Raw genomic sequence first — 18,154 nt, forward strand, 5'->3', positions numbered from 1 at the left:
AACAACTGCCCTCCATTTCAAGGGCTTCTTTTTCACTTCCAGGGAGGTTGTTTCCCCAGAGCAGCACGGAAGGCTTTTGCGGTTGCACTGCCAATGCTCGGGTTTGGCTTCAGTCACGTGACAAGAAGCCGAATGGCAGGCTGCTTTAAGAGCTAAGCGGGCCAAAGAAAGACTAGCGGTGTCACATGAAAAAGGTTCCCCCCGGAAACATGACCCCAGGTCTCTTGTGACCTCAAATCCTCTCCTTCTTGAAAGGCAAAGGTGGAGAACGGGTGAGAACTGCAGGTTTTGGGCTGAGAATTTAAAAATACAGAGGCAGCAGCAAGGAAGGGATGGGAGAGGCAGGGAATCTGCTGAAAGGAGTGCAAAAATAAGTGGGAAGGGGGTTGAGTGAGTGTTTTCCAGTGGATCTGAAAAAGGATTTTAAGACTCCCAGTTATCTAACAAAAGGAGCAACAACTGTAAATACTAAGTGATGGAATGACAGCTTGTTGTAACCAGGAATGGATTTGTGTGTGTAGAAAAAGACTGTGGGCTTAACCCAGTTTGGGTCATTCATTCCCTAAGGTGCATCTACATTGTAGAAATAATGCAGTTTTGACACCTCTTTATATAATAATAAATAATAATAAAAACTTTATTTGTATACCGCCTTTCACAATGATCTTTAACTGCCCTGGCTCCATCCTGCAGAATCCAAGGATTTGTAGTTTGGTGAGGCATCACCAGCATCCCTTGGCAGAGAAGGCTAAAGACTTTTAGCTAGACTACTCTGTGACACAGGTTACTTTCTGCCTTCGCAAAACAAACACATTTTTAATTTTTTAAAAAATCAGAACAGTTAAAACAGCTCAGTTGTAACATAACCTAACTTTCCGATCATCCATTTTAGTCCTGTCTTGCCTCGCTTGATATGGTTTTGACTGCACCTCCGTGTGATCTAACAATGTTTCTGTCACTTTTCCAGCTTTCACAGCCAGGAGGGAGAAAGAAATCATCTGGATTTACCCCGATTCCATGTCTGTAGGAAATGGAACCATTGGCTACAGTAGCAGAGCTGTCTCAGGTATGTAGATGGGATGACACTAATCCAGATGGGCACAAAGTGGAGTTTAGTGCGTTGGTCTCTATTTTCCATTTCACTACAAAGGAATCTAGTGTTTAAGGCGCAAAATTAGAGTAATAGAATCATAGAGTTGGAAGAGAGTTCAAGGATCATCCAGTCCAACCCCCTTCTGCCATGCAGAAACACACAATCAAAGCACCCCTGTCAGATGGCCAGGGCCAAGGTCTGTTTAAAGACCTCCAAAGAAGGAGACTCCACCACTCTCCGAGGGAGTTTGTTCCACTGTCGAACAGCTCTTACAGTCAGGAAGTTCCTCCTGATGTTGAGGTGGAATCTCTTTTCCTGGAGCTTGCATCCATTCCTCCAGGTCCTATTTTCTGGAGCAGCAGAAAACAAGCTTGCTTCATCCTCAATATGGCATCCCTTCAAATATTTTAAAAGGGCTATCATGTTCCCCCTTAACCTTCTCATCCCCAGTCTAAACATACCTAGCTCTCTAGGTCGTTCCTCATAGGGCGTGGTTTCCAGACCCTTCACCATTTTGGTGGCCCTCCTCTGGACACTCTCCAAGTTGTCAACCTTCTTTTTTGAATTGTGGTGCCCAGAGCTGGACACAGTATTCCAGGTGGGGCTTGACCAAAGCAGAATAGAGTGGCACTGTTACTTCCCTTGATCTAGACACTATACGTACTTCTATTGATACACCCTAGAATTGCATTGGTTTTTATAGCTGCTGCATCATGCTGTTGGTTCATGTTCATCTTGTAATCTACTAGGACTCCTAAATTCCTTTCACATGGCCTGTTGTCAAACCAGGTGTCCCCCATCCTGTATTTATACATTTCATTTTTTCTGCCTAAGTACAGTACCTTACATTTCTCCCTGTTGAAGTTCCTTTTTTGTCTTGGAGGGGGAAGATAAAGACAAAGGAGGGTGCTTGGAGCCTCTGCTTGAGGGAAGAGGAGGAGTAGAGCTATTTCCTTATAAAATGTTAATATATGTATATCCATGAATGTGTGGACAAAAATACACACACTAAACAAGCAAAATATTTTTATTCATATATAGTCAGCCTTCCATATATCCACAGATTCCAGCATCCATGGCTTGAAAGTATTTTAAATATATTCAAATTCCCAAAGGCAAACCTTGATTTTGCTATTTTATATAAACGACACCATTTCACTACACCATTTGTAATTAATGGGACTTGAGCATCCACGGACTTGGGTTATCCATGGGGGGTCATGGAACCAAACCCCAGCAGATACCAATAGACCACTGTACAATATCAAGCGGTGTGTGTCTGGGAGATGTGGTTGAAACATTAAAACTTTCCTCATCTCTGGCCATTTTGAAGGTGGCTTATATGGCTGAAAGATATACAAACAGGACTAGCCCAAGAAGAAATTACTCTTTGGGTTGCCAGATTTTGATGAAGGCTTGATAGTTAGAAAAACATATGAGAGAACTGTGGAACTCCCTTCCTCTCTCTCCTTCTTGTCCTTCTGTTTGCAAGTGAAGACTTGTTTTTATTCCAACAGGCCTTGGGGAGCTGACCATTTATAAGTAAAGGGCTTTTAAGAGTGGCTGTAAAGTTTTTAGTTCTTGTCTTTTTAAATTGTTTAAGTCCTGTAGGTAGCTGAAATATGTTTAATAAAAACTTTTTTGTATATTTTAGCCATATGTCTGTTTATCTGTTTCAGTTTTTGGATGAAGCCCAAAGGGGTGTCCATCACAGAGACCCACCAAGTTGCAGAAGCCCACAGCAACCAAGATCCTTAGTGCAGATAGCCCTCCATATCCACCAATTTTTTTATTCATGGATTCAAGCATTTTTTTTATCCATGGATTCAAATGTTCAAAAGATACGTAAATTACAAAAAGCAAACCTTGATCTTGATATTTTATATAATAGACACCATTTTACAGTGTCATTGTATATAGTGGGACTTGGGCACCTCAACATTAGGAGGAACTTCCTGACAGTAAGGGCTGTTCGACAGTGGAACACACTCCTTCTTCGGAGTGTAGTGGAGTCTCTCTCCTTGGAGGTCTTCAAATGGAGGCTGGATGGCCATCTGTTGGGGATGCTTTGATTTGGATTTCCTGCATGGCAGGGGGTTGGACTGGATGGCCCTTGCGGTCTCTTCCAACTCTATGATTCTATGATCCATGGATTTTTATATTCACAAGAGGATCCTGGAACCAAATCTCAGTGGATACCAAGCGCTCATTGAATTTGCGCCACATGTTTCCCCTCGGTGTTCCTTTTCTTTCTTAGGTGGGCAGTGTGGATTTTGAGGATGTTGCTGTGTATTTCACAGAGGAACAGTGGGCTCTGCTGAATCCAAGAGAAAAGGCCTTATACCGGGACGTCATGCAAGAAAATTATGAAAAGGTGGCCTCATTAGGTAAGCAGCTTCTTTCCTTCCTGCTGCTTTTCATGTACAGTCAGCCCTCCTTATCCACTGATTTTTTTTATCCATGGATTCAAGCATCCATGGCTTGAAAATATTCTTTAAAAGTATAAATTCTGAATAGCAAGCCTTGATTTTCCTTTTTATATAATGGACACCATTTTGCTCTGCCATTATAGTTCATGGGGCTTGAGCATCCATGGATTTTATTATCCAAAGGGGATCCTGGAACCAAATCCCAGAGGATTTGACTGTGTTTTGTATCTGTTATAAGCTGCTTTGAGTCCCAAACTGGAGGAAAGGTGGTATATTAATAAATGCACTCATCCCTCCACATTTGCAGCTTTGACTTTTGTGGCTTTGATTATTCACAGATTTTATTAATGTGTTCTCTCTAGAAATATCTAGGTCCTCCAGCACAAGTCTACGGTCAACCTTAACCAAAAGTCGCACTGAAGGACCTAGAGATTCCTAGAGAGAATACTTTTCTAGGCATTTGTAGCATCTCCAGCACAAGTCTATGGTGAATGTCTGGCAGATGTTGACCACAGAGTTGGACTGGAAGACCTAGAGATTCCCAGAAAGGCATTCTCTCAGGTAAAAACATAGTTATTTTGTTATTTGCGGTTTTTACCATTCACGGGGGTCCTATGCCCCTAGCCCCAGTGAATGTGGAGGGATAAGTGTATTGTAATTATACTCAGAGGGACTTGATTATCCCAAGACATTTTCTGCCTGAGCTAAAATAGCTAATGCAAGCCTGTATTTACCCAACTCAGGTTCCTTAGCACCAAGACCAGGCATGTTATATTAGTACCTTAGACATAAAAATCATATAAATGTCTTCTTCCCTTCCTGGTAGTAAAAAGAAATACAATAGATAGTGAATTAAATGACTAAATTGCCTTCTCAGGACATCAATCATGAATTTCCTGAGGTGGTTAATGGTAGAGTTAGGCTGCATTTACACTGCAGAGTTAATACAGTTTCACACAACTTTATCTGCCATGACTCACTGCTATGGAATTCTGGGATTTGTAGTTTTGTGAGATATTCAGCCTTCCCAGTGAGAGAGATCTGGTGCTACAACAAACTACAAATCCCAGGATTCCATAGCTTTGAACCATGGCAGTTAAAGCAGTGTCAAACTGCCATGAATTCTGCAGTGTGGCAGCAGCCTTTGTAAGCTCCTTACAGTAAGGAATATGAAAGAGTGGTCATCTTAATGTTGTTCTACTATAAACCCCATGATTTCTCACCATTAGCTAGGCTAGCTAGAGCTGATAGAGATTGCAGTCCAAAATCATCAGGGAGGAACATTCCCCATCCCTGAAATGAAGCTGGTGGAGTGACTCTTATTTGTTCATGCTTCAGAACCTGAATTCCATCCACTATTTGTTTTCTGCCTGAGCAGGATTTTCAGCGGTCAAACCCAGTTTGATCTCCCAGCTTGAACAAGAGGAGGACCCATGGGTTCCAGGTCCATCAGTCATGGAAAAGGAGGTTTTACCAGAGCCTGACTCAGGTAAGGGAAGGAATCTGGTCAATATGGAGGCAATATGGAGCACCACAGTTGAAAAAAGATGTGGACAAGCTGGAGCGTGTCCAGAGGAGGGTGACCAAATTGGTGAAGGGTCTAAAAAACTGTGGCCTGTGAAGAGCAACTTAGGGAGCTGGGTATGTTTAGACTGGAAAAGAGAAGATTAAGAGGTGATATGATAGCCCTGTTTAAATATTTGAAGGGGTGTCATATTGAGGATGGAGCAAGCTTGTTTTCTGTTGCTCCAGAGAACAGAACACAGAGCAATAGATTTGAACTACAGGAAAAGAGATTCCACCTCAACATTAGGAGGAACTACCTGACAGCAAGAGCTGTTTGACAGTGGAACACACTCCTTCAGAGAGTGGTGGAACGTACTTCTTTGGAGGTTTTTTAACAGAGGGTGAATGGCCATCTGTCCAGAGTGTTTGATTGTGTATTTCTGCATGGCAGGGGGTTGAACTGGATAGTCCTTGAGATCTCTTCCAGCTCTATGGTCCTATGCATTAAATAGTGGTGTAAGTTTGGCTCTTCCTCTCTCCTGCATGGTCCTGTTTGCTTCCTTACCATCTTCTTATGCCTCTACGGTGAACAGAATTTCCTGATGTGATCATAAAACTGGAGCAAGAAGAGGAGCAATGGGTCCGGAGTCACCAGAATTGTACAGACAATTGGTCTTTCCCAGGCACCAGCTCAGGTGAGGGGTAACACTTGAGGCCCAAAGGATGTTTAGGAATTCAGTGTCTCATATTATACCCTGATGTTTCTAACAATTCAAGGCAGCTTACTCACCCACCTACAAAGGCAGCAGTAAGAAAGAAAATATAATATGACAAAAACAGAGATAGGTGAAAAAGAATGAATAACCATGGAAGGTACCAACAAAAGGTAAAAAATATAGCGAGAGACATCATAAACTAATGGAGAGACCAAGGGTTATTAAGCAAAATCCAGCAGCAACCATGATGGTGACATATTATTGTGGAAGGCAAGCGATAAAATCCAACCTCTTATAGCCAAAACTCTACAAGGTGATTGGAGGAGGATTTTGCTATATTTAGGGAGTTGCCTTGAATTAAACCAGGTTACAAGAGCTGTCTATGAAGGGGTAGGCAAAGTGTGGCCTGTGGGTTCATGCAAACCTTGTGGACCCTCAGCTGTGGCTCCTGAACCCCCCCCCCCCCAACTAAATAAATAAATAAATAAAAATTAAAAAATCAGGGAAATTAGCCAATTTTTTTGCCCTAAATCTGCTCCAAATCTACTGAAACCACAAAGGCCATAAACTAAAAGAAAAATTGTTTGAGGTTTTTTTTTTCAGGGCAGTTTTTCCAGGCAATTTTTTATCCCAAAGTCACAACTTTTTTTTTTGTCTGAAACCATAGCAGTTTCTTTTTCTCGTCCCTCCAAAGCCCCCTAAACCTCCCCAAATCACAAACCTCAAAAAGTCAGCAAAAAATGAAGCTGGAAGTGACACTGCACTACTTTGGGCATGCCAAAATGTGTCCCACCAAGCAAACACAGCTTGAAACAACGGCTTGTACCCTTTGTGCAGATGTCCACTGCTGGTATTGGGGTTACCAGTTGAGCTGATCAGTAGTAGCTTGAGATCTTCCTGGCTTTGTAGAGCGTGAACCAATATGATCAAGCTTTAATAGTTTTTAAACTAGAAGGCTTTTCTCCCATTTTAATACAGAAAAGGACTTGGGCCTGATCCACTGACATAGAGGTTTATCAGACGCAAGTTTTTGGCGATTTTCCCCGCCTGTCACGCAATGTTAGCGTCACGAACGTTGCGCAGTAACGCGAAAGCACAATGTTCTTCCAGACGCCATTCATTTCTATGGGAGCCCGTTGCGCAACGCTCCCGTAGTTTAGGCGTCATTCCTCCCCCTTTTGGGCATTGCGGGTAAAAGTGGAAGCCAGGCCATGGTCTTGCATTATCTTGCGAAATGTGTTGCGAAATGGTTTGGTGTAGTAGGCAACAGCGCAACGTAACGCTAAAGTTACTGATTGCAAAATTCCCATGATGCTGGGCTGCTTTTTGACCCCATTCCCTTCCGGTGGTCTTCCTCCCTTTCACCCCAGGAGGGGGGGGCTCTGTCTTGCATGAACAGTAAGAAACCCCCAGGGGTCATCCATTCCTACACCATTCCTCTGCCCTGCAACAACACCTAGGAAGTCATCCATTCCAACCCCATTCTTCTGCCCTGTAACGACACCTAGGAGGCTAGACATTTAGGGGACCCCTAGAGGTAATCAATTCCAACCCCATTCCTCTGCCCTGCAACAAAAACTTAGGAGGCTAGACATTTAATGGCCCCTAGAGGTCATCCATTCCTACCCCATTCCTCTGCCTTGTACTGACACCTAGGAGGCTAGAAATTTGAGATAGATAGATGGATGGATGGATGGATAGATAGAAAGATAGATAAATTGAGATATATAGATAGATAAATGTATCCTTATAGTTCCTCTGGCATGTTCTAATGGGCACTTGTGTACATACATGCATCTGGATATATATATGTGTGTGTTTGTGTGTGTGTGTGTATACACATATTTATGTGAATATTTTCTTATAAAAAGATAGAGATAGATAGATAGATAGATAGATAGATCGATAGAGATGTATGTACTTACTAGGGTCCCCTAGAGGTCATCCATTCCTACCCCATTCCTCTGCCCTGCAACAGCATCTAGGAGGCTAGAAATTTGAGGGGCCCCTAGGGGTCATCCATTCCAGCCCCATTCCTCTTTCCTGCATGGACACCTAGGAGGCTGCCACTGAAAGGGGCCCCTAGAGGAAACAGGAAGGGGCTTCTCCCCTTTCCCCTCTCCCCCCCTGGAAGCAAAAAGGTCAGGATGCCACCAAAACCTCCAAGGCGCATGCGCAAATATGTTGTTGCGAAATGCGAAAGACAAAAGGAAGGCACGAGTGTAGTAAATAGTTCCGCAATGCGTTATTTCGCAACAGGGAAATCGCAACTTTCGCGCAACGTCACGCTATTGTAGCGCTAACATAACGTTATGGGTGAAAGACGGGAAAGCAAGCAATATGGTAAGACATTGCGCGAAATAGTCATTTCGCAACGTTCTTTACACTTCGTTAGCGAAATTGCAGGATCCAAAACTTGAGTCTGATAAACTCCAAAGTAACAAATTTCTAACAAAACTATCTATTATTATCAGTAAGTAGTTATTTGTGAGTTTTTCAGCCTATGTGCCCATGTTCTAGAAGGGTTTATTCACGACGTTTCGCCAGCATCTGTGGCTGGCATCCAGGAATAAACCCTTCTAGAACATGGCCACATAGCCCGAAAAACCCACAAAAAACCATGTATGCCGGCCATGAAAGCCTTTGACTTCACATTAAATTAAAACAGTTTTCAAAAGGCCATTCAAATATAGTACTAATGATTAAAAAATAAAAATACAACACATCCTAATTAAAAGACTTTCTTCAACAGATAATCTTGGGATTTAGATTACAGGTGACAGCGGAGTTATACCTGCTAAATATGATAGTTTAGAAGATAAAAGGAAAGGAAGTGCAATGATTTAATTAGATACATGGTAACAGCAGCGAGAGTGGTATTTGTTGGATATTAGAAAAAAGATACTTTAGCAGATTGTGTGGAATGGTTAGAGAAATTGTTGAAAATCACAGAAATTATCTTTCTAATAATTTAATTAGAAAGAATACACTGGAAGTCTTACATGGGGACCTTTTATAGACTATGTAAAACAAAAAGGAGAGGTTATTATTCTAGGTTTTTGAGCTATAATTGGTAAAGTTCGGTTTTTCCATGTTAATATGTAGCAGAAAGAAATGTAGCTTAGTGAAGATAATATTAAAGAAAACTATTTTTGTTTTTTATTAACTTTAGAGGGGACTTTAGTATAAGTACTAACATATCCAGAGAGAAGTGGGAAGTCTTTTATTTTTATTTTTAGTAGGGATGGAGAGCGGGTGGAGGGGAAGGTTTGTAGGGATGTATATCTGTATGTTTTTTAATGTTTTTTTTTCTTTCTTTTTTGTGTTTTATGTTTTAGAATGCCTTTAGTCCTGTATTTTATAATCTCAATAAACATTGTTTTTAAAAAAGACTTTCTGCAACAGGTAGTTAACTGTTGAAGGCCACAGAAAGGTCTTTTCCTGCTGTAGAGAGAGAACAAAGATGGGGCCACTAGTAGTGCTGCTTTTCCTATGCTGGCTGAACATTACCTGTGACTTCTGTTTTACCTTATTTTTTTGTTTTTATTTTTAATGCAGGATTTGCTAACATGAAAATCAAACAAGAATGGGAAGAAGCTCCTTGGATTCTGGATCACACAGGATGTGAAGACCGTGTGAATATCACTGCCGATCAGTTAGGTGAGACAACAGCACATCTAATGTGGGAGATCAGATTCAGGTTTTGATCCAGATTTTTAACACAGACATAATTTCTCATGGCCACTCATAATTTTGTTCTATGGGCATCCAGGGAACAGGGGAGGCTGTCTTATGATAGGTCAAATTGTGGATCCATCTTGTTCTGTACTGCCTAATCTGACTTTCTGTGACTTCGATACAGTGAACCTTTGTATCCACTGTGGTTTGGTTCCAGGACCACCAATGGATACCAAAATCTGTGGATGCTCAAATCACATTAAATACAATGGCATAGTAAAATGGTGTATAAAGTGGCAAATCAAGAATTTATATATTTTTATATATTTTTAAAATATTTAAAAGCTTGAATCTATGATAAAGCATCCATGGAAGCAGAGAACCAACTGTATTAGTATTCAGAGAGAGGCAAAATAACCCTGTGGAACAAAGTTATCTCTAACCTCCTCTTCCTTTTCTTCTCTATTTATGTTTTTTTTAAAAAGGGTTTCCAGGGGTAATAATAAAACTTGAAGTAAAAGAGGAGACATGGGACCCAGATTTTCAGGGTGATGAGGAAGGTGCAACTGTCTCAGGCTTCCAGTTGGGTAAGGGATGCATACATATCTCAGAAACAGTTTCTTTCCAGGTCATTTGTGTATTGTGTTCCAATAGCAAAAAAAAACCCTTTTCGAATTATAACAGACCATTGAATCAATTGCTGAATAAGTCAACACTGATATATATCATGTTGATTCAGTAGCTTTGTTGTTGTTGGGGCTAGTAATTATTTAGACCAGTGATGTCCAAACTCTGGCCCTCCAGGTGTTTTGGACTTTGGCTCCCAGAAGCCTCAGCCATCTTGGCTAATGGTCTGGGATTCTGGGAGCTGAAGTCCAGAACACCTGGAGGGTCAGAGTTTGGACATCACTGATTTAGACCATTTGTCTTAGGAAAGAGTCCCCCACATTTGCTGAGGTTAGGGGCACAAATGAAAGTAGCCGGGGGGGGGGGGGGGCAGCGGGGGGAACAACTGCAAATAAAAAACTCTTTTTTTACCTAGGAGAACACCTCTCTAGGAATTTCTTGGTCCTCCGGTACCTCTCTAGGAATCTCTTGGTCCTCCAGTGCAATTCTGTGGCCAACATCTGGTAGAAATTGACCAGAGAATTGCACTGGAAGACCTACATATGCCTAGAGATGTGTTTTACTCTAGGAATCTCTAGTTCCTCCAGTGTGATTCTGTGGTCAACTTTTGGAAGAGTCGTGCTGGAGGATCTAGAGGTTCCTAGATAAAACATATTAATCAAATTCATGAATAATCCGATCCACAAAAGTTAAAGCTGCTAATGAGGAAGGCCAACTGTATAGGCCTGACTACAGTGGGCAGATTAAATTTATTGAAACTTGTTAGAGAGACGGTGTGATGTAGTGCTTAGAGCTGGGGTTCCCAACCTGTGCTCCGAGGAGCCCTTAGGGCTTCATGTGCACTTCCCAGGTGCTCTGTGGCCACCCCAGGAAAATGAAATAAATAAAAATTGAATGAAGTTAAAGAATAAGAATATATTTTTATATATACTCCTAAATACTATTAACTTGTAAGGCATAGGGCAGGCCTCTTAGGGGCTCCGCCATAGAAATAAGGGCTCCACAAGTCAAAAAAGTTGGGAATATTTGGTCAGAGTATTCCATGTGTCATGATTATTTGTTTATTTAAACAGGCCATGGACATATGAAAGAAGAATTATTGGGAAGCCCTGGCTTAGAGTAACCATTTATCATTTGGGAGATCTAGTCTACATATAATTTGGAAAATTCTAGTCTACATTGGATATAATGTATCAAACGTGTGTGATGCTCACCCTTTCACCTTGTCTAGGGCACCCCATTGTTGTTATGTGCCTTCAAGCCAACCCTAACAAATGGCGACTCTATAAGGGGTTTTGTAGCAAGATTTTTTCAGAGCCAGTTTGTGACTGCTTTCTATTCAGGCTGAGAAAGTGTGAGTTGCCCAAAGTACCAAGTGAGTTTCCATGGCTGAAGGGTATTCAAAACCTGATCCCTTAGAGCCCTAGTCCAACACCCAAACCACTACACCATACTGGTTGTTGGTATAGGGCAACCCCTATTTGTCTTCAAGTGATCACTACTTCTGTGGAAACAGAATAACCAGTCAAACTACATTTGGACTGGGATCCCTTGAATATCCTACTGATTCCAGTAATATCTGTAGTTTAGATGGAGGCAGTAGCAGAGAGATTTAGTGCGAGTAATCACAAAATTCATCAATATTTGGTCAAAATATTCCTTGTGTCATGATTATTTGATTATTTTAACAGGCTGTGGACATATGAAAGAAAAAGACTATCTTCCATTGGAAAGCATGAATGAAATAGAAAAAAATAATACATACTTTGGAACAGCCAAAGGGAATATTTTTCAATATCCAAAGAAGGCATATGTTTCTGTGAATGAAGGCAGAGCCAAGAGGCACCAAGGAAAAGCCTTGGGGAAGAAAATAAGAGAGACTCTATCTTGTATGGGAAATGAAACTAGTGATGCCAAACCTCAAAATAAAATCTACAAGTCTGGAAGAACACTTCAGAAAGCGAGAGAGCCTTACAAATACTTAGATGGTGAGAAGAGATCTGCTTGGAAATATTACCTGATGGCCCACAGAAAAAGCCATACAGGAGATAAACTATATGCATGCCTGGTTTGTGGTAAAAAATTCTTTCAGAGGGCACATCTTATTAGACATGAGATAAACCATACAAGGGAGAAACCATATATATGTCCAGTCTGTGGGAAAACCTTCAATCAAAGATCCCATCTTATTAGCCACGAAAGAACCCACACAGGTGAAAAGCTGCATCAATGCTCTGTCTGTGGTAAAAAACTAAGTCGTAAAGCACTTCTTATTAGACACGAAAGAATTCATACAGGAGAAAAACCATATAAGTGCTCTGTATGTGGTAAAAGCTTCTGTCAGAGCTCTGGTCGTATTGCACATATGATCACCCACACAGGAGAAAAACCACACGTATGTTCAGTCTGTGAGAAAGGTTTTAGTCGCAAAGCAAGCCTTATTAGACACGAGAGAATTCACAGGGGAGAGAAACCATATATATGTTCAGTCTGTGGCAAGAACTTCAGTCAATGCTCTGGTCTTCTTCAGCACGAAAGAATTCATACAGGAGAGATCCCATATCAATGCTCCATCTGTGGAAAAAGCTTCAGTCGGAAAGATTGCCTTCTGGGACACAAGGGAATCCATACAGGAGAAAAACCATATGCTTGCTCCATCTGCGGGAAAAGCTTCAACTGGAAAAGTTACCTGGCAGTCCATGAAAGGAGCCACAATGAAGAAAAATCATATATCTGCTCCATCTGTGGGAAAAGCTTCAACCAAAGATCAAATCTTCTTAGCCACGAAAAAACCCACACGCAAGAAAAAACCTACACATGCTCCATTTGTGGTAAAAGCTTCATTCACAAAGTAAGCCTTATTAGACATGAACGTGTCCATACAGGAGAGACTCCTTATAAGTGCTCTGTCTGCGGGAAAGGGTGCAGTGGGAGAACGAACCTTATTTCCCATGAAAGGACTCACACAGAAGAGCGGCCTTACACATGCTCCTTCTGCGGTAAAAGCTTCAAGCAGAGATCCAACCTTACCAGCCACGAAAGGATCCATACCGGAGAAACGCCTTTTACGTGCTCAGTTTGTGGCAAGCGCTTCAGCTGCAAGGCGAATCTTCTTGGACACATGAGAACCCACACAGGGGAGAAACCGTACTCCTGCCCCGTTTGTGGGAAATGTTTTGGAAACAAATCGCAGGTGGTTATCCATGAGAGAATTCACACGGGGGAAAAACCATACGCTTGTCCAGTCTGTGGGAAAAGATTCAAACACAGAACAAGCTATACCGAACACCAAAAAATCCACACGCAGGAAAAACCGTACACATGTGTAGTCTGTGGCAGACGGTTCAGTCGTAAGGAGCACTTGATCATCCACGGGAGAATCCACACAGGCGAGAAACCCTATTCCTGCTCCCTCTGCAAGAAAAGCTTCAAACAGAAATCAAGCCTCACTTCCCACGAGAGAAGCCACACTGGAGAGAAGCCACATAGGTGTTCAGTCTGTGGTAAAAGTTTCAATCGAAGATCAAATCTGATTCATCACGAGAGGATCCATACAGGAGAAAAACCGCACCCATGCACAGTCTGTGGGAAAAGTTTCAGGAGCAAAGCATATTTGAGGAGGCATGAAAAAATCCACGTGAGATGAAGAACCCACATAGAGAAAGATGCTCAACACATGCTCTATTTGCAGTGAAAGCTATGGTCAAAAAAGGATGATGAAATAGAAACAGTCCTAAGAGGGAAAGTATATAAATGATGCCAATACGGGAATGAGTCTTGGCAGACTTCAAGCTTGCGCATTTCCCCTCTCATCTCTCCTCAGGTGGGGAGAGAACAGATTAGAGGCTATCACTTATATTTTCAACTAACTGCAGTTATTCAGAAAACATATATTTGCCTATGTGGAAAAGTACAATAACATCCAAGATCCACAGAACAGCAATACCTTTATGGGGCCAATCAAATAAAAAACAACATGTTGCAAGCTTTTGAAGCTTGACTAGCTTCTTCATCAGACAAAGATGTTAAAAATCATACAGAAGAAAAGAAAGGGGGGGGGGGGAATAATAAGATGAAGTTAGTCCCAAACTGAATTTTGTCAAGAAGGGGCTGTTCTAAGTTCAGATGGTTCTGGAGGGAAATTCATGAAGGTGGGATCCTCCTCCTTCTGGCCATGTGGATATTCCAGGAAAGAAAGAAAGAAAGAAAGAAAGAAAGATATGGCTGGATGCAAAGTCATGTAGGCCTCTTTAGAAATTCAGTGCTCTCAGCTTAACAAAGGAGTCTGTGGCTTCACAAAAGATGGGAGACAACTTGGATCTCAAGAAAGACATCTCTTTTTGTCTTGCAAATAGAACTTAAAAATTCTTTGTTTCCTGGAGTACCCAAATGGCTACAAGATGAGGCCCACGTGCACTTGACAAAATACAGGCTAACATTGTCTTAATTTTTACTTCTTCCTTCTTTTCTCCTGTATGATTTTTAACATCTTTGACTGAGGAAGAAGCCAGTGAAGCTTCAAAAGCTTGCAACATGTATTTTTTTTTCACTTGGTTGGCCCCATAAAGGGATCACTGGTTTATGGATTTGGAAGTACAGTGGATCCTGCTATACGTTGGGGTTTGGTTCCAAGATCCCCTGTAGATAAAAATCCGTGGATGCTTAACTCCCATTAAATATAATGATATAGCAAAATGGTGTCCCTTTTAAAAAATGAAAAATCAAGGTTTGATATTCGAAATTTATACTTTTTTTGAACATTTTCAAACCGTGGATGCTTGAATCCATGTATAAAAAAATCCATGTATAAGAAGGGCCGACTGTAATTTTACTTTGTTTGTCTTAAAATAAATTCTGGAATACGGCCACATAGCCCGAAAAACCCACAAAAAACTATGGATGCTGGCTATGAAAGCCTACAACTTCACAATATGCTTAGTTTTATCTATAAATTTGCCAGTGTCTGGGCAAAATGCAGCCTTCAAGCTGCACATAGCATCCTCGGCCAGTGGTTCTCAACCATAGGAATGGTTCTATATTGCTGGTGATCAGAGGACTCTGCACTCACCCAACCTCCAAAAAACAGTTTTTAAATGGAAGTTTGGGGGGGGGGGGTAAGTCATTTCTGGTTGGATTTTTAAAAAGTCCATGCAAGTATCTGGAGCCCCAAATCCCCCCACCTCTTGATTTATGGGAGAAACTAGGAATGTAAACCACATTTAGAAGATGGTTTGTGCTCTAGAACACAGGATTAGGATCAACCACAGTTCTGGATCAAAGCATAGCACGTTAATGTGATTAGCTGAAAATCAAACCGAAAACTTCCAAAGCAGATCAATAAGCATGAAATACTCTGGCCAAAAGGCTGCTGAAATCTTGACTCCTGGTTTAAGAAATGTCCCTCATTTCCTGGCCCTTTGGCAGCACTGAAATCTTGACTCTGGGGAAAATTCTAAAACTATCAAACGTTTTGCTAAGTCTTGAGTTAGCACACAATACCTCCTTTTATTTGCTAAAATCACATGTTATGGCATAAGCCTATTTTATAGATCTTTTTAAGAGGAAAAAAAATACAGGCTACTGCAAATGTGTAGGTATATGCTTCCTGTGATCCAAAGATGCCACCTCAAACCAGAAATACGTTGAACAAAGGCATGATTCACTATGGTCCACAGTAACATGCAGTATTACTATAAAACATTTCAGGACTATGAACAGTTGTGAGCCATGAAAAACATTGTTCCAGATTAACTAAAAATTTTAATGGACATATTTACCTTTCTAATATCAAATCCTATTTCTGATTTCCTTTTACTAATACTGACTTTGAGATCTTTTTGTTTTATTTTAACTACATTTTATAGCAGAGGTGGGAATTGTGTGGCCCTTCGACTGTTATTGAACTACAGCTCCCAACAGCCTTAGCCAGTATACCTAGTGGTGAGAGATGCTGGCACTGCAGCCCAAGAACATTGGGAAGCCTTCAGTTTTTAGCCCTTGCTCTGTTCTTGTGTAAGGTGAGAAAAATAATATTTGTTTGTTTTATTTGTGCACCTATTTTGGAGTCTTGTAATTTATTAAAAGCGTTTGACAAGTATGCATTGAGTGATCCAGCTACTGTGGAGTCTGCATGATGTGGTTCTTTCTTAATCCGCCCTTTTCCCATCTTGAATAACAAAGCACAACATAGAGAGTATTTGCACAACATAGGCTGCATCCACACTAGAGAATTAACCCAGTTTGGCACAGCTTTTAACTCTTTTTCTGGCTCAAGGCTATGGAATTCTGGGAGTTGGAGTTTGTTGTGGGGGCCCAGAGCGGAGCAGAAGTCCAGAGAGGTCATCTCCACTGTAGAAATAATGCTGTTTGAGAATGCTTTAAAAGCTGAAGCTCCATCCTGTTATGGAATCCTGGGATTTTTAGTTTCACACGGTCCTTAGCCTTCTCTGCCAAAGAGTGCTGGTGCCTTGCAAAACTACAAATCCCAGGATTCTGTGGGACTGAGCCATGGCAGTTAAAAGTGGTGTCAAACGCCATTATTTCTGTAGTCTAAATGCACCAGGGTAGAATTCAAAGATATAGCCATGTTAGTCTGTGGGTAGTGCCTTTCAGGCTAAATGAAAGAAAGAAATTGGCAGCAAGAGCTTTCGTAGACTTCAGACTACTTCCTCAGATGCATATTATTATTATGCCACTTCATGCACAAAGGATTTGTAATTTGTATTGACATCCTCACATATCAATGGCTTATATATATATGTCTCTGCCTGGCCTCCACTCCAAATGCATTTGAAGAAGAAGACTGAAGTCTAGGAAAGCTCATGCTGCCAACTTCTTTCTTTCAGTTAGTCTCAAAGGTGCTACAAGATCTCTCTACATCCTGATTCTCTTTGTTTGGATTCCAACACTTGGTCTTTATTGCTGGCTCTCCAAGAGATCAGACTTTCCATCTGAAATAATTTGGCCTTTCTTTTGCCACGTTGGCCTTTCCATGCTGACCCCTGAGATTTTGCTGCCTGAAGTCATCGGTTGCCAATCTGGGTACTTTTCAGAGCCTTTGGTGTGATTTTGGTGATTGGTTTTAATGGTAGTTTTGAGAGTTGAAATAAGTATTTGGTGAGATATGGGGGGGGGGATTTGGTGAGTTTTGGCCAAACGTTTGGGGAATTATCTTCGAGGCTTGTTGGCAACAATCACATCCCAACCAAATCAAGGCCTTCCACCATCCCTAAATATCTCCTTAATGCTTGAGCAGAGCATCAGACAGATCCAGGATTGAGATCGAAGGACCAAACGTCCCCCACTGAGCTCAGAACCTTATAGACAACACCAGGAGAATTGAATGGGATCAAGTACTGGATTTAGTATCGGCAATTTAAACAAGATGTTGTTTGGGGAGGATGTGGCGATTAGTTATTTAATTGCTCACCAACTGAGAACAAACAGACAAGAGATATAGCTTCTTAAAGTTCTCTCTATGAATGAATATGAGTGCTCAAAATGGAGGGCATTTTGGGATTCCTACTGAGAGAAGGTTCAAAGGGAGGACATGTCCTGGAAAAGGAGGACCTCTGGTCACCCTGTGAGCCACCAGACTAGGCTGAATCCCTCTTGCAGTTGTTGTGTGCCTTCAAGAAAAAGGTAGGACATTACCAAACAGAAGCCAAAAACACTCCTATAAATATAAACCCCTGCTTCTTAGTCCTGCTCAAAATGGGGGACCTTCAAGAAAAAATGTTGGGACGTGATCAAACAAAAGCTAAAAACAACTAATATAAATACAAATCCCTGCTTCTTAGCCATGCTCAGAATGGAGGACATTCCCAAATAGTCTGAAAAACACTCTTAATTATTAATTAGGGAACATAAGCCAGAAGGAGGACTGTGTGAGTGTCCTTGGGAATAGTAACATTGATACTCTACTACGGAAACTGCCATTGTAACAAAGTTGAAAACTAAGAAAGTAAACATACCAACTGGAACAAGTAACACAAGTGCAGGAAACAACAATTGCTTTATTGACACACGTTTAAGTGTCTTTTGTTTGGAATATCTGTTTAATAAAGTTTTGATGTTGTTTTAGTAATGTGAATTATATATCCATG

At 41.2% G+C, this 18,154-nt stretch overlaps 2 protein-coding genes across 2 annotated transcripts in view; one reads left to right on the plus strand and one right to left on the minus strand.

Annotated features, from left to right (window-relative positions):
- The window catches only part of LOC149320848 (uncharacterized), a 93,368-nt gene that overhangs the window by 7,468 nt on the left and 67,746 nt on the right, over nt 1-18,154 (minus strand). The gene's annotated exons all lie outside the window — the stretch shown is intronic.
- LOC149320849 (uncharacterized) lies at nt 977-14,026 on the plus strand. The gene is made up of 7 exons (XM_089503307.1): nt 977-1,066; nt 3,351-3,480; nt 4,901-5,011; nt 5,622-5,723; nt 9,303-9,404; nt 9,908-10,009; nt 11,741-14,026. Exons 1-7 carry the CDS (start codon nt 1,031-1,033, stop codon nt 13,693-13,695), a joined length of 2,538 nt encoding a protein of 845 aa, XP_089359433.1. The 5' UTR covers nt 977-1,030; the 3' UTR covers nt 13,696-14,026.

The sequence above is a fragment of the Sceloporus occidentalis genome, unplaced genomic scaffold (assembly GCF_023333645.1).
Source record: "Sceloporus occidentalis isolate IW3139 unplaced genomic scaffold, rSceOcc1.0.p SCAF_1, whole genome shotgun sequence".
In the NCBI taxonomy this organism is placed as follows: domain Eukaryota; kingdom Metazoa; phylum Chordata; class Lepidosauria; order Squamata; family Phrynosomatidae; genus Sceloporus; species Sceloporus occidentalis.

Excerpts from the sequence above, each read along its gene's own strand:
- LOC149320849 (XM_089503307.1), top strand. The coding sequence starts at position 1,031 with ATGGAACCATTGGCTACAGTAGCAGAGCTGTCTCAG. Across the intron at positions 1,067-3,350 it reads CAGTAGCAGAGCTGTCTCAG|GTGGGCAGTGTGGATTTTGA; the intron begins GTATGTAGATGG and ends TTTCTTTCTTAG. Across the intron at positions 10,010-11,740 it reads TGTCTCAGGCTTCCAGTTGG|GCTGTGGACATATGAAAGAA; the intron begins GTAAGGGATGCA and ends TTATTTTAACAG.